A 27,737-nucleotide genomic window follows, 5' to 3' on the forward strand; every position below is an offset into this window, starting at 1 on the left:
TAAAATGCATGGAGTTTTTTTTTTTTTTTGAGAGCCACTCTAAAGCATTTACCAGCACACTATTGGGTATATTTAAAGTATAATATCACAGTTGTTAAAAGACTTGCCCAAAAATATTCTTCCAGAGGCAATAAGAACTGCCCAAACAAGACACAGAAGCAAATTAGTCTTAAAACGAGGCATCATATCCATAATGTTTCTTTAAAGAATTTCATATTACAAAACTTAAACTCGACACAAGGCATTTTGTGTCCCTTTCTAACATATTTATTAATCACTCGGTTTTGTTAAAAAACCATCTACTTTTTACACGTGTATGTATATTTGCATACATTTCCTGGACAAACTTTTTTTCCTGTTAGCTGTATTTGTGAGAACAGTCAGGATTGGTTAACCTAGACCAAAATTATTTGCTTTTGAATTTATGGTCGGCATTTAAAGCTAAATGTAAAAAAAAAGTAGAATTATTTACATCTTCCTATGCACTATTTCACAATAGATTTTTAATTTTAGGTAAAACTAAAGATATTCTATTTAATTCATACTATTTCTCATGTGTGCTTTTTGTTCTCTAAAGTTATTAATTGAATTATTGTTAAAATGAATTATTTCTAAATATACCAATATGCTATGATAAAAGGTTGACAAACCACTTCTTTTTATCAGTAGCATACTAATTGGAACACACCCATGTTTATTCATTTACATGTTGTCTATAGCTGCTTCACACTATAGCAGCAGAGTTGAGAAGTTGTAACAGAACATAAATATTCGTTGCTGCTAAATCAAAATCAAGCGGTCGCATCACATCAACCCAGACCATTGGCAAAGGAAACAGTGTCCCAGGGAAATTCTTTCCATGTTCATATCAGGAATGAAAAATGCTCCCTCATCCCCGCCAAAACTATACAAAAATCCTCTTAAAATAGGTTGAGTTCTTGTTAGATTATTGTTCCTTTTGATTTCAGGTTGTTATATGCTGTAATCAATTTAGATCTGGTTTAGATCTACATTTTAAATTTCAGGGAAGAGCTATTGCCATATTAACAGAATGTAAACATTAGTGCAGCATGTTTTTGGCTGGTAACTCATCAATGTCTATAAAAACTATATACACCTGTACCGTGGGCTTAACGTTCCCACTGCTGGGAATTAGTCACATGGATATACTTATATAGACCTACAAATATATAAGCTGCATATGGGCAAGGACCATGTTGGTCTAACTCACCTCTGTATTACCCCGATCTTGATGGGGCTGGCATGTAATAGGCACTTAATAAATATTGGATGTATGAAATGTGCTCATTTCAGTACTGTTTATAGTGAAAAATCTGAAAAGTTCCTTAGAATCTATTAATGAATAGGTTAATGGTCCAAAAATTATGGTGAGCTACTATTGCAGCTATTAAAAGAGAATAAAGTAAACATTTGTGTGTTTCTGTGGGAAAATTATGGTGAGAGACCATTGCAGCTATTAAAGAGGATAAAGTAGGCCAGGTGCAGTGGCTCACACCTGTAATCCTAGCACTTGGGAGGCCAAGGCAGGTGGATCGTTTGAGCTCAGGAGTTCGAGACCAGCCTGAGCAAGAGCAAGACCCCGTCTCTACTAAAAAATAGAAAGAAATTATCTGGCCAACTAAAAATATATAGAAAAAATTAGCCGGGCATGGTGGCACATGCCTGTAGTCCCAGCTACTCGGGAGGCTGAGGCAGGAGGATCGCTTGAGCCCAGGAGTTTGAGGTTGCTGTGAGCCAGGCTGACGCCATGGCACTCACTCTAGCCCGGGCAACAGAGTGAGACTCTGTCTCAAAAAAAAAAAAAAAAAAGAGGATAAAGTAAATATCTATGTGCTTCTATGGGATATATTATTAAGGGGAATAAAGCGAGTTGCACAGTATGGTATAAGTATGCTCCTATGTGTGTCCAGCACAAGAGAGCATGTGCACACGTCCACACAGGGGCATGCTTGACTAGGGATAGAAACTTTCTGGAAGGACATGGGGTGGGAAGCTGCGGTTGGGCACAGCCTGTACCTCTGTCAGCGATGTTTTGATTTTACCACGTGCATATATTACTCTTACCATTATTTCTTCTAAAAACAGGCACGCTCACACTACTGCCCAATATGCATTCTAGAAAGACCATCACTGCAGAATTCAGAGCTTAGAGACTTTATCTGGACTAAACGGCAGTGAGGAGAGGGGCCTGGAAGTGACGCTTTCGTGCCTAATGGGCCCGGAGCAAGTCACAGAAAGCTTTGCTTGCAGTTTGTCTCTGTTCTCAGATCTCGCATCACAAAACACGCTGACTTTAGTGTATTTAGTCATTTGAAGGGTGGTGCTTACGGGGACGTGAGGAGAAGAGGGTCCGGCTGGAACAGCCTGGAAGGCAGAAGCCTCAGTCTCCGACAGAAATCTTCCCCTTCGCACGGGCGTGCGGTGCCAACAAAGGCAGATTCCTTCACAAACTACTCCATTTCCTCAGCTACTCCTTAACTACTTGCAATTTCTAGAATGCGTGACTTTGTCTTGTACCTCTGAATAAACTGTCTCTTCCAGAAACTTCTCAACTCCACCCGCCACCCCCTGGCCCCTTCTTGCTGTCCCTTCCTGTCTGGGTTCACACAACTCCCCTGCTGCTTTCACAACACTGGGACCGTCGGTTTGTTCTGGTCCCCGGGGGCTGAAAGCTTGTCGGGGTGCGGTGCGTGGTCCGTTACTGTGTCCCCGGGACCTGCCGCGGTGGCCACATCCTGAAGCCATTCCGTGGGTGCTGAATGGCTGATGGAAATAAGAGTCACCAGCTGACACGACAAGGAAATGCCTGTCTCACCATAACTCACTGCTAGAGCCTTTGCTAAATAGGGTACGTGCTTCTCATTAAATATCCAGTTTGAAGGTAACATAGAACCCACGTAAGTTTTACTGATATTTGAGGTAATCTGACATAGCAAATAATTTCAAGATCTGTTTGCTGTCTGCGTACAAAGGGATGACTGAACTGGCATTGTCTTAAAATATTTTATATTTAGAATTCGACCACACACTCTATCCAAAGGCCGCATCTTGTTTCTCCCTTTTAGGCTCGGCTATTTTGGGAATATTAATTATTCTAATCCGTCCTTTTATCTGCCCATTTAAGTCTTTTCTTAGATCCTCTAATTTATCATATTATTTTAATTTTTTTGAATTAGAAGTTCAACTTCATTCCATCCAAGGAGGTTTATCTGATAGTCCCTTTCACATCTAAAGTGCTGAAAACTACTTTCTGTATTTGAAAACTAACTGGACTTGTTTGATTTCTCCACTCGAGGCATGCTGCTCGCTGGGTTCCTCATCAGAAATACTCCAGTCATCAGTGATAACGTTCAGATCAAGCACAAGTGGTCTTCCTCTTTGAGAAGCATAGCCCTGGCTATCATACTGGTTCGTGCTGGCCTGGGTCTGGATTCAAAGGTATGAAGTGTAAGTTTCTAATTCTTGAACGGGAATTTTGTTCCTCCAATACTCCAAGCATTTAGAATCGCTGAGATTTGGGAAATGGATTTGGATACTTTGCATGACGTTCTCAGGAAGAGAACAGAAATTATTTCATGAAGGATTGTTTTGCAAATAGGACCTTGTGCTTCACAAGAACCCAAAAGATGTTCCTGTCCTTTTTCCTGGAGAAAGGTGGTGTCTGCCTGTCGGGACGGCACCAAGAATAAAGGCTCCCCCTTTTCTCTGGCAGAGATATAGGCTGTGGTTGTGAATAACGGTCGTGAAGAAGAAAACAACAAACTTTGGGTGTGCAAAGCCCTGTGCAAGTGTTTAGGTGCTAACTCTGCTGGCTTAGGAAACTGCCTCGTATTTAGGAGTCTCAAATATGATTTTTTTTAAATGCTTTTTTTCATGTATGTTTTTTAATGCAGCAATGAATGTTCTTAAGGGATGAGACTCTTCACCCTGGCCCCATTCTGGGACCACAAACTATACATAAAGTGAATACGGAGAGGGTTAAATCGGCTAGTGCGGGGATCATGAGCACAGACTCCGGAAGCAGCCTGCCTGGGCCCAGTCCTGGCCACACCACTCACAGTTTGATGATCTTGGGCAAATGAAGCTAACCTGTCGCCTCTTCAGATGGGGACATCTAAAAATGGGGACAATAATGTTACCTATCTCATAAGGTTGCTATAAGGACTGAATAAGCTATCTCCAAAATACTTAGAATGCTGAAATGTTTGTTAAATAAAACTCATCACCTGGACAACCCATGCAGACCCAAGCATGGTCTGAACACTAAAGGGAAAGCATTGAAGGTCTTCTCTGCATGTCTTTGGAGAACTGTACTGTTATGTCCATTTCTGTTTCAGGCCCTGAAGAAGCTGAAGGGTGTTTGTGTCAGGCTGTCCATGGGTCCCTGTGTCGTGGAGGCGTGCACGTCTGCTCTCCTTGCCCACTTCCTGCTGGGTTTGCCATGGCAGTGGGGATTTATACTGGGGTAATGACTGTTTCTTTATCAGATAAAAATATGCAGAGACATTTAGCACTTTCATGGATTATGAAATCACAAGACGATGCACAGTAGAATTTTCTTAAGGACTCCAGAAAATGCAACGTAGATATTCCAGCATAGTCTGAGTATTCTAACTTCCAAATATAGTCTGTGTCTTTGTAGGTACTAACCATAAAAGTTAGGCCGGGCGTGGTGGCTCACGCCTGTAATCCTAGCACTCTGGGAGGCCGAGGCGGGAGGATCGCTCGAGGTCAGGAGTTCGACACCAGCCTGAGCAAGAGCGAGACCCCCTCTCTACTAAAAATAGAAAGAAATTATCTGGACAACTAAAAATATATAGAAAATATTAGCCGGGCATGGTGGCGCATGCCTGTAGTCCCAGCTACTCGGGAGGCTGAGGCAGGAGGATTGCTGGAGCCCAGGAGTTTGAGGTTGCTGTGAGCTAGGCTAACGCCACAGCACTCACTCTAGCCTGGGCAACAAAGCGACACTCTGTCTCAAATAAATAAATAAATAAAAAAGTTAGCATCTACTATTCAAAGTATTGAAGAAGTCATGGTCTTTTGCCTACACCTGACCCCATGCCTGATCTCACCTCAAAGTCTGCACAGGGAATAGCAAACACAGCAGCACTAGCAACAGCTGCCACTGTGTCCCTGCTGTCACCAGAGTATTATGACTCCATGGTTCCGCTGTCTCTTCCTTCCACTGTCAGTTTTTTACCTCCAATGGTTAGGAGCCATGAGAAGTAAATAAATAAGAAAAGACTTAGTAAGAATTGAGTGCTAATAAGTGGGCAAGGAGATTGAAATTTTTACTTCTCAGGTAGGGCGTGCCTGCAGTCCCAGCTACTCGGGAGGCTGAGGTGGGAGGATCGCTTAGGCCAGGAGTCCAAGGCTCTAGTGAGCCGTGATCTTGCCTGTGAATAGCCACTATTAATACATTCCAGCTGGGCAACATAACGAGACCTCGTCTCTGAAAAAAAAAAAAGAAAGAAAGAAAACAGAAGAAAGGAAAAGAAAAGAAAAAAAAGAAAAGAAGTTCTTACTTCTCATAGTTAAGACTCTGGAGCTCTACTGCCTGGAATCAAATCCCAGCTCTGTGATTTTCCAGTATGCAATCACTGACAGGTTATTTAATCTCTCTGTGCCTCAGTTTCCTCATTTGCCAAATGAAGGTAGATGTGTTACGTCTATCTCATAGGGTTGTCGTGAGGATTAAGTTAGTTAATATATGTAAAGTGCTCAAAACGGTAAGCACTATAAAATGTTTTGGACTGTTACGACTGCTGTCATTATCAGTCTCACTGTCACTGTCCCTGTGGTCTCCTCCTAATCTGCTGTCTTGCTGTGTGTCCCAAGCCCTGAATGAAGGCCCAGCATCCTAGGTTCCAATCCAGAAAGTCCACGGCAGTGTTCTAGAAACCTCATAACATAAACATTTTGTTTAAAACAAAGGCAGTGTCTGGGCTCAGCCCGTGAGGTCGTCTATACCACTCGTAAATGTAGATCCTTAGGCCACCTAAGTAGTTCCCAAGCAGGTCGTCCATACCACACTTTGAAAACCAGTGCTCTGCCAGAACTTTTGTGTGTACATGCTTCTGGTTTGGTGCTTCCCTGCTATTCGAAAGACTGTAGTTGTCCAAAGTGTAACCTTTACAATAAGGGAGCTTATTATGATTAAAAAACAGTAATGAGTGAGAGACTCCCGTGAGTGTTTACAGTGCTGCCTGCTTAGCTTTGTTTTAGGTGCTGTTTCTCCGGCTGTTGTGGTGCCCTCGATGCTCCTTCTGCAGGGAGGAGGCTATGGTGTGGACAAGGGCGTCCCGACCTTGCTTATGGCTGCTGGCAGCTTTGATGACATTCTGGCCATCACAGGCTTCAACACATGTTTGGGCATAGCCTTTTCCACAGGTAAACTCATCAGCTCACCGCATGCTGTTCCCTTGTGCCCTCCAGACACAGGCTAAAATGTTGCAAGCATGGCATGTTTGCTTGATAATTAAGGCAAATGAAAAACAGGGAAAACACCACCGAGGGGTCTGTACCTATGGAGGAACCAGAAGCTACCTCTCTTTGCCACCTTCCTCCCCCTGGGTGTGTTAATAGAGGACTCAGGTAGCACGTGGGAAGTGAGTAAGGGACATGGAAAAAGGCAGTAAAGGTTTAGAGCAGGAGGAGAACTGCTTCTGCTTGGGTTGATCTGGGAAAGGTCGGTGCTAGAAACGTCACACGAAGGATAAGAAGGTTTTTCAATGAGCACAAACGGCAGAGAGCAGTCCAAGTGGAAGGAACAGCATGCTTTAAAAACAGGAAAAGTTTCTGTTCTCTCATCTTTAATATTTTATGTGTAATAACAGCAATGATTTTAGTGGGTGTCATTCATACTCAGTGTGTCAAATGGATACATTTTGTTTCAAGTAGTAATAAAAAAGGAACTTAAGGCATTTTTTTCCTCCCAGTATTATTCAACACCTCTATTAAACTGGTAAGAACAGATTACACCGTTTGATCTTAGCCAAAAGACCAGAAGTGATTCAACACTTTTGTTATCCTTTGGCACAGCACAAGTGTAAGTTCATTCGTTAATCTGAAATCCAAAATTGGGAATAAAATTTGCAACTCCGTAGCACTGACAAAGTGTAATTGTAGCCTAAATGTAGCTTCAGATTCTTTGGTGGGAACACACCTTCTTGGAAAGTCAGGTGTTCTCATTCTCTCCAGCCCCTGTAGTTCTAGTCTCATTTTACGATTAGATGTGATTTATTCTGATTACCTAGAACCCCGACATTTCCCATTGCTCCAGAGTCTGCCTTCTGTCCAGTCCCTGGTAAATTTCTCTTCTCAAAACACTGTTGTCACAATGCCACTATCTTGCTCAGGAACCGGTGAGGATTCTGTTACCTATTATTTCAAACCTATGCTCTTGTCTTTATTTTAACTCTGCGATCCCTATCCAGACTGAACATTCTTACCACTTTCTGGTATACACCTCCAAAATGATGGTTCTCAGCCTTAGCTGCACACCAGAATTACCTGGGGGGGTTAAAAAATACTCTTATGTGGGTCCTACCTTAGACCAATTGAATCAGAACCTGTGGGAATGGAACCCATCCATTGCAGCCTGGATGAGGAACCACAGCGTTAGAGCAACAGAGTTTGCATTCGAATCATGGTGGGAAAGGAGGAGGAACACAGGCAGTTGGAGTTTTCATAATCTGGGGGGTGGGGAGGACGTGGATAGCTTGAAGGACCCTCTGTGATGTTCCCTCCGCCAGCTAATGGGGGTCCTGGATCTAAGCCCTGCCAGAGTGACTGAATCAGAATTTTTAGGGTGGGACTCAAGAAGTTTTTTTCTTGTCTTTTCTTCCTTTTCTTTCCCCTTTCCTTTTTCCTCCTCTCCCTTCCCCTCCTCTCCCTTCTCTTCCTTCTCTTTTTTCTTCTCTTTTTTTTGAGACAGAGTCTTACTCTGTTGCCTGAGCTACAGTGCCGTGGCATCAGCCTAGCTCACAGCAACCTCAAACTCCTGGGCTCAAGCGATCCTCCTCTCTCAGCCTCCCGAGTAGCTGGGACTACAGAGGCATGCCAGGATGCCCGCTGATTTTTTCTATTTCTGGTAGAGATGGGGGTGGGTCTCGCTCTTGCTCAGTCTGGTCTGCTGACCTCAAGCAATTCTCCTGCCTGAGCCTCCCAGAGTGCTAGGATTAGAGGTGTGAGCCACTGTACCCTGCCCAAGAAGTTTTTTTCTTTAAAACAACCCTTCTGCCAGAGACTAAAGCTAATCAGCTATTTTCTGCAAATTTAGAGTAAATTACTTACTGTAATAGCTTGTGTGTAATGCTGCTGGCACAGCCAGATGCTTTTGACAGTCATACCATTACCCAGCAAAGAGCTAGCCTAGCTAAATTAAATTACTTCAGAGGGATTTTTTTTTAAATAAGAGAGATGGATCTCATTGCTATAATAACAAGAAACCAAAAAAACTAGTTAGTACATTTTTTTGTTAGAACAGTCTGTGAAGAAGTGCTTTATTTGTGTAGCAATTTTAATACAATTTTCTACACAGTGTGCTAACAAAAAAAATTTTTTTTAAGTTTCCTAAATCCTGTGGGTTATGGGGGGAAATGTAGGCTCTACTTACCTCTGTATTGCAACAAATAAAGACTCTTCTAAGTGCAATTTCAAAAATAATTTGTTTTCAGATTTACCTTTGGAATAATCAATTTCAGAAGGACTAAGTCCTTTGCCTTTATTGTAGTAAGAAGATTCTTGATTTTAATTGCCAAACTCTTAAGTTGTTTTATTCTGTACATACCAGAGCTACTAAAATCAATGTACATTTGTTATTAAAAAAATCAAGCTCTTACTCAGGAGTTTGAGACCAGCCTGAACAAGAGCGAGACCCCGTCCCTACTAAAAATAGAAAGAAATTATATGGACAGCTAAAAATATATATAGAAAAAATTAGCCGGGCATGGTGGCGCATGCCTGTAGTCCCAGCTACTCGGGAGGCTGAGAGAGGAGGATCGCTTGAGCCCAGGAGTCTGAGGTTGCTGTGAACTAGGCTGACGCCACGGCACTCTAGCCCAGACAACAGAGTGAGACTCTATCTCAAAAAAAAAAAAAAAATCAAGCTCTTAAATGGTAATTTGAAAACTTAACGAAATGTTATCTACTCCCCTGGCCTGTACATAGAATGCAGTAGAACAGCTTAGATATGAATCATGGATTTTGTCTTTCGTGGTTTCTTAAGGTCCCTCAAGTAGATTTTTATTGAAGTAAACATTCAAAGTATGCCTTATACCTATTTAAAAATTTGTCTCCAATAATATGTATACTTTTCTTATAAAATAGGCCCACTTTATTAGACACTTTAAGTTACGTATATTTAAGAATGTGGAAAGCAGAAACTGTCTTTAAAGTTTTCCTTCTGTGTGATTAGATGCTTTATGTTGGTGACTGTGGGATACAGCTTGTGTGTTTATCAGATTTAAAGCTCTGTCTGAAGTTTTTCTTTTTGTGCATTTTTCAGGCTCCACAGTTTTTAATGTCCTCAGAGGAGTTTTGGAGGTGGTAATTGGTGTGGCAACTGGATCTCTTCTTGGATTTTTTATTCAGTACTTTCCAAGCAGTGACCAGGTAAAAGAAAGAATCTGCAGGAAAATCGTGCTCTAAAATATCATTAGAAAAACATTCTAGAACACTTTCCTTACAGCCGGATTTGAAGGATGTGTTTGAGAAAATGGTTCCCCATTTTAAAATTGCTTTCTGCTATACCAGTGCTATTCATGAGATTCATGAAGATGGCTAAACATGGAAGATCTCAATGCAGTCCTCGAATTTTTCTGTTTTATATCCTGGGCTGGGCATAGTGGCTCACGCCTGTAATCCCAGCACTCTGGGAGGCCGAGGCGGGAGGATCGCTCAAGGTCAGGAGTTCGAGACCACCCTGAGCAAGAGTGAGACCCCCGTCTCTACTAAAAATAGAAAAAATTAGCCGGGCATGGTGGCGCATGCCTGTAGTCCCAGCTACTCAGGAGGCTGAGGCAGGAGGATCACTTGAGCCCAGGAGTTTGAGGTTGCTGTGAGCTAGGCTGACGCCACAACACTCTAGCCTGGGCAACAGAGCGAGACTCTGTCTCAAAAAAAATAACAAAAAAAATATTCTGTACATTTCAAATTTCACTGCAAAACAAATAACATCAATTCCAAATTAATAGGATATGCAAGTTTTTGAAAACCATAATACTCAACTAAACCAAAATGTATAATGGCTATTTTGGTCCCTCTTTTTAATATTAAAATACCTTAGACTCCTGTGGTGAACGTCTATAGTCCCAGCTACTCAGGAGGCTAAGGCAGGAGTATCTCTTGAGTCCAGGAGTTAGAGTCCATCCTGGACAACATAGCAAGACCCTATCTCTAAAAAATAAATGAATGAACAAATGAATGTATGTGAGTCATCTGCTAGCGCCACTCTGGTACAGCAGCCGCTAGCTACATGCAGTTATGGCAGACACAGAGCATGTCCTTAGACAGCGCGGATACAGCACCTCTCTGTCATCACTAAATGTTCTGTTGGGAAGCACTGCTCCAGTCCCGTCCACACAGTAGTCTACACAGAGAGTACTATTAATGTGACCATTTTACTGATGAGGAAACTGAGGCTCAGGCAGGAGAAGCGACTTGAACAAGGTCACATAGCTAGAAAGCAGTATAACTGGGAATGAACTCAGGTAATCCACCTCCAGAGCTTGCGTGCCTCCAAGTCAGGCACTTTTAAAGACCCACTTTCTAAAATGACCAAGAGGTTTAAAGTGCTAAACAGGGAAATGCAAAGGGAGAAAAGTACACAGTTCTTAGACTTTAAAACAACAACAACAATAAAAAACTACTCTCAGTCTATAACCTCTTAAAGCTTCTTGGTATTCACAGATTTAGAAAGAAAAACCAAGGAGGCCGGCCGGGCGCGGTGGCTCACACCTGTAATCCTAGTACTGTGGGAGGCTGAAGCGGGAGGATCGCTTGAGCTCGGGAGTTCGAGACCAGCCTGAGCAAGAGCGAGACCTCATCTCTACTAAAAATAGAAAGAAATGATTTGGACAGCTAAAAATACATAGAAAAAATTAGCCAGGCATGGTGGCGCATTCCTATAGTCCCAGCTACTAGGGAGGCTGAGGCAGGAGGATTGCTTGAGCCCAGGAGTTTGAGGTTGCTGTGAGCGAGGCTGATGCCTCGGCACTCTAGCCTGGGCAACAGAGCGAGACTCTCTCTCAACAAAAAAAAAAATAAGAAAAAGAAAAAAGAAAGAAAGAAAAACCAAGGGAGCATTAAATTAAAAAGAGTAAACTGAGAGCCTGAAAATAATAGAGATATGGTATCTATAATATCATAATACTATAATGTAAATGCTTCTAGGCATGAGGAAACAAAGCTTGGAGAGGTTAAGTAATGTGGCCACTGCACACGCCAGTGGTGTAAAAAACCTATAATTTTAACCTTTGTCTGTCTGGCTACAAAGCCCATGCTCTTTTTCTGCTACTTTCTTAAGTCCTGTGGAATTCTTCATCGATAACTGCAGAGGAAGCGAATCGGTGTTCCTGGAAGAGGAACCTACATTTGTACATGTACTAACTCTGCTTTTGTTAAGGAAAGGAAAGGAAGTGTTGTATCATGCATTTATTTTGTCTATTTACGCAGATATTTTTATTTTCCTCTAAATTCTGGATATAGGAAAATTAATCATTAAAAATCAATTATTTGAAATAGTTGAGCTAATCATTTTTTTTTTCCTTCTAAAGGACAAACTTGTGTATAAAAGAGCATCCCTTGTGTTGGGGTTCTCCGTGCTGGCTGTGTTCAGCAGTGTGAACTTGGGTTTCCCGGGATCGGGAGGACTGTGCACTCTGGTCATGGCTTTCCTGGCGGGCCTGGGATGGGCCGGCAAAAAGGTGAATTTCATTTTAAATTCTTCTGCTCATGACTCTTTTCTCATCAGATTAATTTTTCTTTCCAGATACTTTCTTAACATCAAATTAATGCAATTTTTAATTATAAAAGCTATTTTCTGTACATATACAAATGTGCACCCAATGTACATCTTTTTTCCCCTTACATATCAATCTATAACTTGATGTCTTTACTTAAAATAGACCATGGTCTTACTACCATGATGCCTTCTTTATTCTTTGTCCTGGCTGCAGAGTATTGCATTGTATAGCTGTACCATACTTTGACCAGTCTCCTACTAACAGATATTTAGCTTGTTTCTAGTTTTCTGCCAAGACAAACAGTGTTTCAATAAAACATATTTACATATACCATATTTCTTAAACTCAATCAATTCTAAAAATCACCATTATTTTACATGCTACCGAGAAAAAAAGAAAATCCTGCCAATTAAACTATGACACAACATCCTAATTTCAGAAATGTTAAAATGTGAGAAGATGTATTTTAAAATCAACAAAATACAGAGTATTTTTGAGTTTTCCTATAGGATAAATTTCTAGAAATAGGATTGCTCTGTGAAAGATTATGTACCTTTATATTCTTGACAGCATTAATTTGCCTTTTTGAAGCTGTAGCAATTTACATTTCTACTAATAGTATGTGCGAGTATCTGTTTTTCTAATCCAACTGTTTTAAGTCTTCAGATATTTTGATAATCAGATAGATGAAGAATGTATCTTATTATTGAACTGATTTGCATTTCTTTATGGGCAAAGCTAGTCATCTTTTTATATGATTACTAGCCAATTTATTCAGAAGCCCATTTTCATAAGGTTGTTTTGATTTTTCTTACTGATTTTTAAGATCATTGAGAGTATTCATTTTCTTAATATATATTAGAGAAATTCTCCGGTTGTAACTTATTTATTTTAATTTCCAGATGCATTTTTATAGACTTGACAGGATCATATGCAATTCTGCTTAATGAAGAAATTAAGATGGTGACCTAAACTAAATGCAGCTATATCATTCTGGAATAATCTTATAACAACTGAAGAGTATTCAAAATAATTACACTTAAATAATTAAAATAATTAAGTAATTGACATAATACCATATGGAAAATACATGAAGGTTATAAGTCTTGAGATTAGATATATAATCATGCTCAGGTGAATTTCTGTGGGGATTAGCCAGAGACAGAATTTCACTGTGGGTAAACGGCATTCAAATAGGAGGCCATCACTCTATCAGGGTGTGATTCTAAAGTGAGGACGAGTGTGACTATGAAGCATTTCATTTTACAGTGAGGCTAGATTGGTAGAGGCTGCCTGGAGCTCTGTGTCCAGAAGGGAATGAGGTCCAGGAAAATGCCGGATGGATGGTCTCGCGGGGTAAAGGGAAGAATCTCTTTTCAACCCTGCTCTAGACACCAGGTGGACACCTGGGTTCGCTGCCTGGTCAGGAGGCTTGGCTGTGAGGCTTATTTCATTTTTAGCAGCACCTATATTAAATTCTACTTTCTGACTTTAAGTTACTTAACATCCAACAAGAGCAAAGCTAAAAGAGAAATTTCCTCCTCCCTTCTCTCTCATAAGCATTTGCTCTTATCAGAACATTTGTTTTTTATGGCTTCACTTTCTTTGGGGGCTGAGGCAAGGTCATTGCACATCACTGGTCATCTTCTGTGTCATCCCAGCTCAGGACAGAGAGGCACGCTGGCCCCTTAATTCTCTGTGAGGACTCAACGTCTGTCTGTCCACCTTCCTGGCCCGGGCTGCTGGCGAAGGTGTCCTGCTGTTTGAAGTACTCTGGTCTGCTCCTTTGCCCCGGCACAAAGATGGCAGTTTTCGCTTAGTGAAGGGATGCTAGCGCATTTGCATTCACGCACCTTGTACAGCATCTCAAAAGTTCGCCGGGCGTTAGCATTTTATAAACTGCCCCTTAACTTCTTAATGGTAACCTTTTTTCAGCATTAAAAAAATTAACATAATCCTAGCACTCTGGGAGGCTGAGGGGGGGTGGGGATTGCTGGAGGTCAGGAGTTCGAGACCAGCCTGAGCAAGAGCGAGACTCCGTCTCTACTAAAAAATAGAAAGAAATGATTTGGACAGCTAAAAATATATATAGAAAAAATTAGCCGGGCATGGTGGTGCATGCCTGTAGTCCCAGCTACTCGGGAGGCTGAGGCAGGAGGATCGCTTGAGCCCAGGAGTTTGAGGTTGCTGTGAGCTAGGCTGACGCCAGGGCACTCTGGCCCGGGCAACAGAGCGAGACTCTGTCTCAAAAAAAAAAAAAAAGATAGACTTTTAAAAGAAAAATTATAAAAAAATTAACAAAGAGAATTTTTTAAAAATAACGTTTATGTTTGAGTATGAAAGTGGTATATGGTCATTGTTGAAATTTAGAATTTTTTTAAGACAGAAAGAAAAAGTAAAAAATTATCTGTACTTCTACCACCTAAAGCCAATAGCTCTGTAATGATTTAAATATGTTGGTTTATTTCATTTACTCTACAGGAAAGTTCTCAAATACACTTGTATTAAGTTTTTTCAAATTAAATTTAACAGGTAAATGCTTCCTGTTGTCACCTCTCAAAAAATCTTTAAAAATTAAAACCAATTCATTATATTATACTATCATGGGTAAAAAGAGGGAAGGGAACACATAGATTTTTATTGCTATTCTGTATGGCCCTGTGTTAGGCACTAAGTGGATATTCCATTTATTTTCACACACAAAGAAGCCTTTGAAAAAGTATTACAATTTCCAATTCATAGAAACTGTAAGTCAGAAAGACTTAAATAACATGTCCAAGGCCACGAAATTGGAAAGTCACACTGAGATTCAAGCTCAGGTTTGTCTGACTCCATTGCAACTTGTACTACCCCAAATACAACTGCAGCATTATCGTGCATGGCGTTTTTATATTTTGACATCTATTCGAGTAACACATGCCATGTGTATTTAAAACATCATAATTCTAAACTTCGCAATTTAAAATTGTCTCTGAATTCACAGATGATAGGATAAAAAAGAATAAACAACGAGAAGGAGCCATCTCATGTGGCATGGAGCATAAAAGAGTAGTTTTAGCGACAGGGAAATCAAGAGGAGACCGATGCCTACAGCCAGTGGGCGTTTGACTATGAGCACAGAAAGAAAAAGGAGGGAAAGGGAAACTTTGATCACGTCCAATTACATGATTCTTCAGGAAAACTATAATGTGAGTGATATAGAAGAGATTGTTATAAACCAAACCATCGCTCTGTTTGATTTCCTGCAGCCCAGCTGATTACATAGAAGGTCAATGTCATCTCACAACCCAGAAATAGAACTATTAACACCTTTTTTGTATTTACCGCCAATAACTCTCCTATGTATTAATATATCTCTTTGTCTACACACAGACACAGACACAAACACACACACATGGATGCATCATAGTTTGTTTTTTTTAAGCATTTCCTCATAACTGTATATTTAGGTTATTTCCAGTCTCCGCTATTTTACATTATGCTAAAATCCCATTTTTGATGATTTCCTTAGGGCAGATTCCTACCAGTAAACTTTGGGAGTCAAATAATATGAACATTTTGAGGTTCTTGACACATACTACAGAACTGCTTTCTAGAGTTGTGTCCATTTACTTTTCCGCCAGTACTGTATGAGGCACCTATCTTGTTATAACTTCTTCAGCTTAGAGTAGTTTTCTCAAACTTTAGCAGAATTACCTGGAAGGCTTGTGAAATTAGAGTTCTGGGCCCCACCCCAAATTTCCGATTTTTGTTACAGACTATATGGGGGGCCTGAGAATTTGCAAATCTAACACATTTCCAGGGGAGGCTGCTGCTGCCGAATCCAGGGCATTTTGAACCACTGGCTTAAAATATTATTGGTTTCAGTCTTTAGCCATATTGATAGGTAAAAAGTGGTATCTTGTTTCTTTTATGCTTCTCTGACTAACTGTGAAATTGAACAGTTTTTCGTGTATTTAGCTACTTGATATTTTTTCTTTGACAGATCTTTTGTTCAGTATCTTCTGAAGCATAGTGTGATCATTGATCTGTAAGATACATCTATATAAATGACATTAGCCCTTTGGGCATTTTTATATTGTTCATTCTCAACATTCAGACATCTTATATTTTCATAAGTCAGATCTGTCAATCTGTTATTAGGAGCTTTCCTCTTAAAGTTATCTTTCTCAGTGAAATTAGTATATATGTTATCTTATTTATTCACAACAATAACCTTGAAAGGTAGAGATTAGGCCCATTTTACAGATGAGGACAGCAAGTCTTATAGCTATTAAATAGATTGCATAAAGTCTAAAAGCTTTGACCTAAGGTCAAAAGAAGTAAGTCGCAGAGCCAGGATGAGACTGTACTGAGTACACCAAAATGGTTCCCTGAAGAAAGGAAAGAAAACTCTTGTTCATCGAATCTATCAGTGACAGGCACTCTTCACATCTTTTCTGATTTAGTGCTCAGGAAAGTTCCTATTTCTGGAAGCATCAAACCAGTGAGTGCAATTTGGATTCTCTTCTTCTCTTTTTCTATAGCATTAGGTCTAAGAACTTAGACTACTCAGGCTAATCTCAGTTCTACGACTTACGAGGTGTATGACCATGTACAAGTTATCTAACTTCAGATTTCAATTTCCTTTTCCCTAAAATGAGGAGGGATAATAGCAACAAGTTCACAGAGTGGAGGATTGAGTGAAATAATATCTATATGCAGCACTTAGCAAAGTGCTCGATCACAGAATACATTCAGTAAATAATAATCCTCATTATTTTCATGACTCCCTCCCGAGCAGCATGATATAGAATAAAAAGCGCATAACACTTAAAATATGGAGATTGGGAGCCCAATCCAAGTTTTACCACTTTTTAGTTGTACAATCCAAATAAAGTCATTTGCCTTCTCTAATACTCAGTTTTCTCAACTATAAAATGAAGACAATAGTAATATCTAAAAAACTGTCATACCATTATGTGGGAAAATGGAAATAACACACTTGTAAACTCCACAGTGCTATAGCAATATTGTTGAGTTGTTACACTTTGAAAAGCTAAGTATTTTATAAAATTCTGTTTCTATAGTTTTCTGACATTATTGTATACTTTGTACTTGGTTTTCCTTATAATTATTAGTCTTGCCATTTTTTTATTCAAATGTACTCACCTTTTTAAAGCTTATTCTATTTTTTCATCTATTTTCAAATCCAGTATTTCTTCTAATGACCTTTACAGTTATGGAATTTTTTTCTTGAGATACAGTATTTTGGATTTTCTGAATTTTGACCTGTTCTCTCCAAGAAGAGAAGTGCCAAGTTAAGTAGGTGTTTAACTCATGATGAAAGTTCCATTTGTCTTCACTTTCTCCTTCTGTCCATCCTTGAGAGTGATTTATATTTTTGAAGAGTCTTACTAACTGCATACAGATGTGTAAGGTGGCCTTAATTTCCAATGGAAAACACAGTCTTCACCACCCTGGGCTCATCTTCTTTTATCCATAGCCTATTCAATGACTTCATTTTCTTTGTAAACAAATTCATTTTAGTTTTGACACTATGAAAAAGCCACATGATGATACACTCCCATTTTTCAGTTTTATAATACATAAGCCTATGTCTGGTGGTCTAAAGTGTTATAATCAAAGAAAAATCGTGGCCTTTCTCTACAGTTTAGAAATAAAAATAATTTGATATAGAAAACTCTTTAGCCCTTCCACTTTCATTGGTGTTCTGAGTATATGAAATATATTTGAGGACTTTCTTGTAAACAATTAATCATGGCAACAAATGCCTGAGCAACCTAAACTCAATAGAGTTGATTCTTGTTCTTTATTGCTATGGATATCAACTAAAGTCTGAGCTTTAGGTATAATAGACTCTAAAAACTAAGTTAAAAAGTAAAATATAAAGATATGTGGAAGGCTGGTAAATGGACCCTAGTTTTGGCAGAACTAATCACCGTCATTAAATGATAAAGGATCTTAGATGTCATCTAACATGAACTTCTCATTTTACCCAGGAGAAAGATGAGTTGCTGAGAGCCAAGTGGCTTGCAGTTAGTGGGTGGCAGGTTTGAGCCTAAGTCATCATCTGATTCCTTATGATGTGAAAAGATAACTTTTTGCATGCCGTAGCCATAGAACCATTAAATAAACCAACCAGTGCCCTCAACTGTGCACTGTCTTTCAACACTTATAAGCTAAACAGAATCTTCACTCTAATAAACATACTAGAAAAAATAAAAATAAATAGAGAAACAATGTAATCTTCCTTTGCTAAACTGCTGAATATGATATGTCCTCATAGGTTCTGGGAAACTGCGACTTTAAGCAAAAAGATATGTAATGAAACCAATTTTGCCATAAGCTAATTGATATGTACAAGAGTTAAGTTTCTATGGCATATTTTTGGTCACAGAAACATCACCAAACTTCTAAATAAAGACCCAAACACTTCTAAGATTAAACATTGAAACAAGTGCAAGCTATACATACATTTAAAGGTGATAAATTAAAAACAAGTAAGATAATTATTTACCCAATTATTCCAGGTGGAGGGAGAAAACCCTACACAGACATTTGGAGAACGTGCAAACCCCACACAGACAGTTGCCCCGGCTGGGAATCAATTTGTTTCCCCTTCATCTAGGTTATAAGAAAACAGCATTGAAAGAAGCGACATTGTTTGAGGACCTGCTGTATGTATATGTATGGAATTGCAGATCCTTAAAGATATTTAATTATAAGCATAAAAATGTCACCCAAAAATATAGATTCTTTTTAGTTAATTAAAAAAAAGTCTGTTCAGTGTAAATTCTTCGACACTGTAACAGGTACTACTAAATTGCCCTTCCCAAAAAAGCATTATCAATTTGCTTTCCTACCAATTAGTAAGTTTCCTTACATTCTCATGCATACTTTTTATTATTACAATTCTTCAATTTTTTTTCCAATGTGCTGTTTCCCCCCTCAAAAAAAAAACGTATATCATTTTAATTTGTTTCATTGATTACTTTTAGCATCTTAAGGTTTTTGGCTATTTGCGTTTCTTCTGTGAATTACTTGTGCATATGTATTGTCCATTTTTTCTCTTAGGGTCTATGTCTTTTTCTTATTGATTGGCTAATACTCCTTATTCTGTTATACATGGTATGTATATTTTCTTCTAGTTTGTCACTTTTGGGGGCTTTGTTTAAGATTTCTTTTGCCACAGAACATTTTGATTTTACTATAGTAAATTGTGCCAGTCTTTTCCTAGAATCTTTTGCACTATGTGTTATAAAGTTAGTACTTATATCAATTACGATCCTGTCAGGAAAGGGATATTATATAATAATTGGAATAGGGAAAGTTTATTATTAGCCATACCAGGGATCAGAGGAACAAGGTATTGTAAGAGTAAGATGCGAAGAGACAGCCTAGAGCATATGGGAATGACAGCTATAAATCCAAGGCTACAATAGATCATCCTTTCCACCTACCCCCCTCCCCCGCCCCAATCTTGCCTGCAGGGCTGAGATCCAGTCCTTGTTAGAGCCTTGGTTCCCGGAGGGTAGAGAAGTCACAGTGGTGCCGTGCTGGCAGGATTTGGTGAAAATCCACACTCCACATTTGTGGGAAATCCATCTGCTAGGGTGCGTGGGGAGGTATCTTGCCCAAGGGAGTCTGCTGGGAAAGTGCCCCAGGGGTATGTTCGGGGAAGCTGACGGCCACCAGGTACTGCTGTGAGCCATGAACTGCAGGAGCCCCTACTGGGGAAAGCCACCTGGGATGCAGGAAGCTAGTGCTGAAGAAAACAATGAGTGCTGCGGGACCCCGCTGGGAGGAGCCACAAAAAAACAGGGAAAAAAAAACACCTGCTTGCAATTTCTCTTCAGCGCAGTCTGCTAACAAGGTTTAACACGGTGCTATCTGGCTGGGGAGAAATGTCAAAAAGGCCCAGCTCCATTGTCTGTAGAGTAACAATGAAAGAGCAATTGGAGTCAAGGGGCAATAAACTGATAACTGGCACGATGCTTTATTAGCCTGGATTTATTTTTGTGCATAACTTAATAGCATGTACAAAAGATGAAATAAAAGTTTTGTAAAGACAAAATAAAATTGGAACAACTACGTAGCAACAATGAGGTGCATATCCAGATATATGTGACTATATTGTGAACTCTCTCAATCATATTGCTGAATGAAAGTTAACATAAACTTCTATTAAACACTACTATAACAATATGTACACACACACATGCACATATACAGTGTCTTTAGAAGTAGTACTCCTAAGATTGTAAGAATCTTTATAATTAACATCCATTTGTAAACCAATATTTAGTATGCTAAATTAGCACCTCATATATCTTAACTGTATTAGACATGTGTTCATGAAATTTTTTGCTCTGTTTGAGCTAACCTCTTAGTTATAGAAGCCACAGAAATAAAGCCTTATCCCAGGTCAAATGATTCAAATTTCAAATTAGTAAAATTCTTGGTATTTGTAACTTCACATAGTAAAAATCTGTGCATGTGTGTGTGTGTGTGTGTGTGTATTTGTGTTTTGTTTGTTTTTCTTTTAGGTGGAGGTTGAAAAGATAATTGCAGTTGCCTGGGATGTTTTTCAGCCCCTTCTTTTTGGACTGATTGGAGCAGAGGTATCTATTGCATCTCTCAGACCAGAAACTGTTGGTAAGAATTTCAAAGTGGTACTTTTGCTAAAATTCACTGTTTTTTTTTTGTTGTTGTTGTTAAACTACTTACCAATAAAATCCACTTTTTATATTCAACTGAAATATTTTCAGTAGGTATGTGTACAGTGGTTCCCACTGTCACAATTATATAGAAAATTAATTATGATCTAAGTATTTTAGAGTCATTGGTTGGAATATAATGCTTGTTAATCTAAAACAGTGAATTTTCCATCTTTAATATTGTTCCTTGCATATAAAAGCAACACTGCTGACCACTATCCAGAAAATTTAGGGCTTAAAATTTTTTTCCAAGTATAAGAACATTCATCTAGCCTTGTTCTGGTCGAAGGCCAGGATTTTAAAGATAACTGTTGATAGCTAGTTCTGTAATATGAAACAATGGAATAGAAATGCTTGGCTGTTCATTTTGTTATTCATTCATACATTCAAAAGCCAGTGAACTTTTTAAAGAGGTAACTACATTCCTCTTTCCCTCTTCAACTCCTGTTTCCTTCCTGCGTACATTTTAGTCCACCTCTGCCTCATCACATAACCGATTATACTCTCACCAGGGTTGTATTACTAAATCCAGTCTTTGTTTACTTGATCTCTCAGCAGCATATAAGGCAATTGAATTCTTTAAAACACTCTTTTACATTGAGTTCTGAAACTTCATATTTTCCAGTGCCTTTTTTTGTTTCAAAATATTATGGTGGTACAAATGTTTTTGGATACATGGATCACTTTTGTAATGCCTGAGTTAGGGTTCTAAGTGTGCCCATTACCCAGATAGTGTTCACTGTACCCATTAGGTAGGTGTTTACATATTCACTCCTCTCCCCTCCCCTCTGCTTGATTTCTGCTGAGTTTTACTTCCCTCTGTGCATGTGTGTGAGTACATGTAGTGTAGTTTTCCAATTTAATAGTAAGTACATGTAGTGTTTGTTTTACTGTTCTTGAGATACTTCACTTAGGATAGGTCTCCAGTTCCATCCAAATTGTTACAAAAGGCATTAATCCATCGTTTTTTATGGCTGAGTAGTCTTCCATGGAGTACGTATACCACATTTTGTTAGTCCTCTCATGAATTGATGGACCCTTGGGTTGATTCCACATCTTTGCAATTGTGAATTGTGTTGCAATGAACATTCAAGTGCAGTTGTCTTTTTGATAAAATGACTTCTTTTCCTTTGGGTAAATACTCAGTAGTGGGATTGCTGGATCGAATGGTAGGTCTACTTTTAGTCCTTCGAGGAATCTCCATACTGTTTTCCATAGAGGTAGTACTAATTTGCAGTCCCACCAACAGTGTATAAGCATTCCCTTCTCTCTGCATCCATGCCAGCATCTGTTGTTTTTGGACTTTAATAAAAGCCAACTGCGGTAAGGTGATATCTCATTGTGGTTTTAATTTGCATTTCCCTGAGGATTAATGCCTTTTGAGTTTCTTTATACCATATGTCGCTTAAACACTGCTTTTCATTGAAGTTCTTTCCAAGGTCTCTGTGCTTCTCACTGTGTATCACTTCTATGACTTTATCTACACCAGTGATGCTAATTATAAACTATCTAATTCCAAAATCTTTATCTCTAAATCAATATACCCAATTGCTGATTGGACGTCACCACTTGTGCAGGGGTCCCCAACCTCTGGTGAACTGTATAATTATTTCATTATATATTACACTGTAATAATAGTAGAAATAAAGTGCACAATAAATGCAAATGAGACCACCTCACCCTTCCCCACCCCACCCCACCCCCAGTCTGTGGAAAAATTGTCTTCCATGAAAATGGTCCTTGGTGCCAAAAACATTGGGGACCACTGTCAGAACTTCAAACTCTGTATGTCTAAAATAATCATCCTTTCTTCAAACCTTTAATTGTTTCCTTCTGGGAATGGTATCAACTCTTTTGTATCTTGTGCTCCACGCAACAGATGCTTTTGAATACCTACCCACCTGGGAGAAACGCCCTTCAGCAGAGCCACAGAACTTCGACATAAGGAACCACATTGCAGATTCACAACAGACCCTCCCGCAATGTCTATCTGGTGTTTTACAAACACTTTGTATTTGAAAAGTTATTTATTCCTTGTGAACTTCAGTTTTTCAACTGTAAAATGAGAATAACCGTCCCACAGGTTGTAAGGATTAAGTAAAACAATGCACTTAAAGCTTCGTACCTGGCACAGAGTAAACACTCAATAAATGTTACTCAGGAGTCAGCTTAGCTGTGCCAACGTTAGGTCTAGTACACCAGTCACAATCCTTTATTTTTCATACCAGGGTGAACTTGTCTTTATCACCAAAGGTTTCTCAAGGACTGAATGAAGTCGCTATATGTGTCATCCAGGGATACCGTGTGGTTGGTGCACATCACTATGGTGAGACGGTTGTGCTGCGGTGCCTGTTCTGATTGGTCGGTGCCCAGCCAGCTAGGTCTGATTGGCTGATTCCCTCCACATTGGCTGATAAATATTTTGCATATCACCTCTATGCTCTGTAAAGAATTCTCAACTACTTTGATGAAAATATTATTTTTCCCTCTTTCATGCCCTCAGTTTGTCTATACTCCACTCACCATCTAGAGTATGAATTCGTTGTTTATGTCTTCCTCTGACTTCGAGGCCCACTGAAGCAAAGTCTATGCATTATACATTTTTGTGTACCCCGTACCTAGTTTAAAGCTTGTTATATATCGTATCTTTTAATAAATTCTTATTAAGTAAACACATGAAATCACAAGAGACATATAAGATTCAAATCTCCTATATAAGAATTCAAATGTTTAATTGATTTCTGGTTTTAAGCTAGGGGAAACACTTTATTTTAAACAAATGGTGTGATTAATCCTTCATATTGATTGTTTTGATAAATTATGCCTCATCATTTTTATATTTTAAAATGTTTAATGCTTTTAAAATTATTTCTGTTGATAGGATTTTGAATTAGTAACCATGAGATGCAGTTTCTCCCCTGGTATTTCCTTATTTCTAAAAATTGAGTATTTCTTACAGGTCTTTGTGTTGCCACCCTGGGCATTGCAGTCTTGATACGAGTTTTGACTACATTTTTGATGGTGTGTTTTGCTGGCTTTAACATGAAGGAAAAGATATTTATTTCCTTTGCGTGGCTTCCGAAGGCCACAGTTCAGGTACGACGGACAGGAGGATGTAGCATTTTAACTGCTATTTCTATATGACACCTTGGAAAATTGAATAAGAGTGCTTATGTAAATTTGGTAAAAATAAATAATTGAAGTTGGATTTATGAAGAGTTTATCCTAATCTATTCCTTAAAATTATATTTTTGGTATATTGATTGCTTAAATGTCATGGCTTATTTGACTTTCTTTAGCTTATCAGGACACAACTAAAAATTCAATAAATCTTCCAAGAAGAGAACAAAACAGAAATAGTATGCCCCAGCTTAATGTTTGGAAATATTTTAATGTCAATAAGGTTTATGATCAATTATGCTTGACCAGAGCCTTCATATGTAATGGGGAAAAGATTTATTGAAAAAAACCCAGAAAATGCTTTATTGACTTTCTAGACTATGAGTTAGTATTAATTATCCAAAATTAGCTGAGCCTTCTGACAAACATCTCAATCACTTGACCCAGACTGTGTCACTCGAATGAACAAATGATAAAGAAAGCACTTCTAGATAGGTACTTGAAATTGTTTGTTGTTTTTTTTTGTTTGTTTGTTTGTTTTTGAGACAGAGTCTCACTCTGTTGCCCAGGCTAGAGTGCTGTGGCATCAGCCTCGCTCACAAGAACCTGAAACTCCTGGGCTCAAGTGATCCTCCTGCCTCAGCCTCCCGAGTAGCTGGGACTACAGGCATGTGGCACCATGCCTGGCTAATTTTTCTATATATATATATTTTTTAGCTGTCCATATAATTTCTTTCTATTTTTAGTAGAGACGGGGTCTCGCTCTTGCTCAGACTGGTCTCGAACTCCTGAGCTCAAACAATCCTCCTGCCTCGGCCTCCCAGAGTGCTAGGATTACAGGCGTGAGCCACTGCACCTGGCCAGTACTTGAAATTGTTGACTATACATTTGGTAGAATACCTATAATTGCTAATTAGATTAGAATTGTATAGATTATTATTTGTTGCAAATGTAACCCTGATTATATTGTTTATTTTCAGGCTAACTACATCAAACAAGATTTAACTGTTCTGTCCCTGATTATTTTGTAATTATTTAAATACATAAATTTCTATTTTCATGGAATGAAAATCCAGTGTTCTTAATTTAGGACGCTTTAGGGATGCATATGCTCTGTATTTATATTCCAGATTTGGGGTGGGTATGGGCATGGGCAGTATTCCAGAGAAGTGTAGAGGTTTTTTTCAGTTTTTTTTTTTTTTTTTCACATCACACTTTTAAAGATGTCTGAGACATAATGGCTAAGGGTACTGTGAATAATTTCTCCTTCAGTGTCTCCAACTTCCACACTTCTGGTGACTTTAGTAGGTAAATATCAAAATAATGATTCTAATGGGTTAGTTATGAAAGATTTGTTTCTAAATGTTAAAATTTGAAAGATTACACTTTCCTACCATCAAAGCAAATTTTAGAACAAATTATCTAGGATGTGTTGGATAATGTATACCAGTGGAAGCAAATATTGTATAGAATTTTCTTTTTTCTTCTTTTGGCACTTTTAAGAAAGAAGACTTTCTCATATTTTTTTCTATGTTAGTGTTTTCCAATCCCTGTGGTCCATGAATATATTTTTTTTTTTTTATTTCACCTTATTGTTATGGGGGATACAGAATTGCAGGTTACATAGGTTGCCCATGTACCGCCTGTCCCCCCAAGTCAGAGCTCCAGGCGTGTCCGTTCCCCAGGTAGTGCGCGTTGCACCCATCAGGTAGGTATATGTCCCTCCCCCCCCCCACCCCCATGAGGTAACCAAATACCTAATAAGATTAACTTCCAGCGTTCAAGGTGCTCACCACTTTCGTGTTTGATGGTGTTTGATAATTAGTTTAGCCTCTAAGCAATACATAGTAATTTAAAACTTCACCATCTTCAGTAAGTATCACTGTATTTTTTATCTTGTCATTTCTTAAATGAGATGTCTAGTAACTTTCATCTTTTCTCAGGAAAAACTTAGTTTCTATAACTTCATGTTATGTTTAATTAATATTGTGGGTCTGGATTTGACTTGTGTTTTGAAAGGTGTTTGCGTGATATTTATATACTCTTACCTTATGCAAATAGGTACATATGAGTCATCAGGCTGTCCCCATGCAAGGGCAGGGAGAATTTTTAGATAGTCAAAAACCAACTGTAGTACATTTTGAAAGAAAATTCATATAACCAAAAGAATAGGCAATTTGTTTTTGCAAGTGATTAAAAAAAGGTCACTTTTTTAATAAGTATTTGTTTTGATCATGTTTCAAACTTCACCCCTAAACTTTTATAGGCAGCAATAGGATCTGTGGCTTTGGACACAGCAAGATCACATGGAGAGGAACAGTTAGAAGAATATGGAATGGATGTGTTGACAGTGGCATTTTTGGCCATCCTCATCACAGCACCAATTGGAAGTCTACTTATTGGCTTACTGGGCCCCAGGCTTCTCCAGAAAGCTGAACATCAAAATAAAGATGAAGAAGTTCAAGGAGAGACTTCTGCACAAGTTTAGAGATGAAAGGAGAGAATGCTGAACATAATGATTAGAAAGCTGCTACTTTTTATCAAGATGGATATTGAAGTATGTAATGTTTGAGCTTAAAATGTGATAGAACCAAAAGTGTGACTATTTCTTTAAACAGCATTTTTAGCCCTTGCACTTTCCATATGAGTGGCAATGTTTGACATCTCCAGTCCAATTTCTCTACCTTTTCCCCCCAAATATCCCTTCATCACATATCTTAATTTATATAAGGTCAGATTTACTTTAATGTACTACCACAGTTTAAAATTAGCATGGGAAAGACCAACTCATTATCTTCAGCTAGGCAACAGCTTGCTTGAATGTACTTTAAACTGTCACAGTTTCAGGATTTGTGGTCACCTAGGCTCTAATTCCTTGAATTGTTTTTGGCTTCTCTTACTTTTGACTTTGTTTTCACACACCTCAGTGCAGTCCCTCATCAATTTCTACCCTCCCTTTCCCTGTCAATGTGCCTCTTCTCCCTTTCAGCCTCTTATTACCTTTTTGTGAATTATTGTAACTGACTGGTCCCTCCAAAATTTTAAAGTATATGGAGTATCTTCATTGGTTCACCCTCTTGCCTCATCTAGATGTGGGAAGATTTTATCCTATCTCCTAGCTGACAACCAAGAGTCCTCCATTTCACTGGCCCATCTGAGTCTGCTTCCCTGTACAGAGTGACCCGATCCAGTCCTTTCTGATTCATTTCTTGAGACCCACATCTTCAGGCTCTTCCCATTCTCTAGGTGAGAGATAGCTAATTTTCAAATCTATACCAGCCTCATGAATATTATATTAGGGCAATATAATCTGCTATAATAAAGAAATAAAATATATAGTGCTTAAAAGAAAATAGAATTTTATTTCCCTCTAATGAGACTGGCGGGTTAGTTGATGCTGACAGGATTATTTTGCTCATGAGGTCTGCTCAGAAACCCATGTCTTTCTATCACGAAGCTCTGCTGTGCCCCAGCTTAGGACACTGGTTAAAGATGGATCTCAGCCGGGCGCAGTGGCTCACGCCGGTAATCCTAGCACTCTGGGTGGCTGAGGCAGGAGGATCATTTGAAGTCAGGAGTTCGAGACCAGCCTGAGCAAGAGTGAGACCCCCTCTCTACTAAAAATAGAAAAAAATTAGCCGGCAACTAAAAATGAAAACTTATGAAATAAATACTTACGAACTTATACAAAATCCAGTTAGTATAACTAAATCAGAATGCGGTTAGAAATATTCAGTGTCCAAAGGAGGATTAGAAGTGGAAATCCACAAAGTATAGAAATGATGGAAGGGCACACTAAGCCGCTGCCAAAAGCCAGTTCCATTTTGGAGGGCAGGCGGCAAGTTCTTCCCCACCGCTCAGGAGGCAGCTACCATCTGAATCTCTCTGACTGTCCAGTACTGGCCTT

The 27,737-nt window shown here is 38.9% G+C and overlaps 1 protein-coding gene across 1 annotated transcript in view; it reads left to right on the plus strand.

Moving 5' to 3' along the window:
* Positions 1–27,434, plus strand: part of SLC9B2 (solute carrier family 9 member B2) — a 53,811-nt gene extending 26,377 nt beyond the window's left edge. The window contains exons 5-12 of the mRNA XM_069485462.1: positions 3,317–3,459; positions 4,359–4,486; positions 6,239–6,414; positions 9,533–9,639; positions 11,802–11,951; positions 20,540–20,648; positions 23,670–23,806; positions 26,097–27,434. Of these exons, the coding sequence (XP_069341563.1) occupies positions 3,317–3,459; positions 4,359–4,486; positions 6,239–6,414; positions 9,533–9,639; positions 11,802–11,951; positions 20,540–20,648; positions 23,670–23,806; positions 26,097–26,318 (1,172 nt within the window). The 3' untranslated portion in view covers positions 26,319–27,434. The remainder of the gene's footprint in view (positions 1–3,316; positions 3,460–4,358; positions 4,487–6,238; positions 6,415–9,532; positions 9,640–11,801; positions 11,952–20,539; positions 20,649–23,669; positions 23,807–26,096) is intronic.
* Positions 27,435–27,737: the final 303 nt, after the last annotated feature.

The sequence above is a fragment of the Eulemur rufifrons genome, chromosome 13 (assembly GCF_041146395.1).
Source record: "Eulemur rufifrons isolate Redbay chromosome 13, OSU_ERuf_1, whole genome shotgun sequence".
In the NCBI taxonomy this organism is placed as follows: Eukaryota; Metazoa; Chordata; class Mammalia; order Primates; family Lemuridae; genus Eulemur; species Eulemur rufifrons.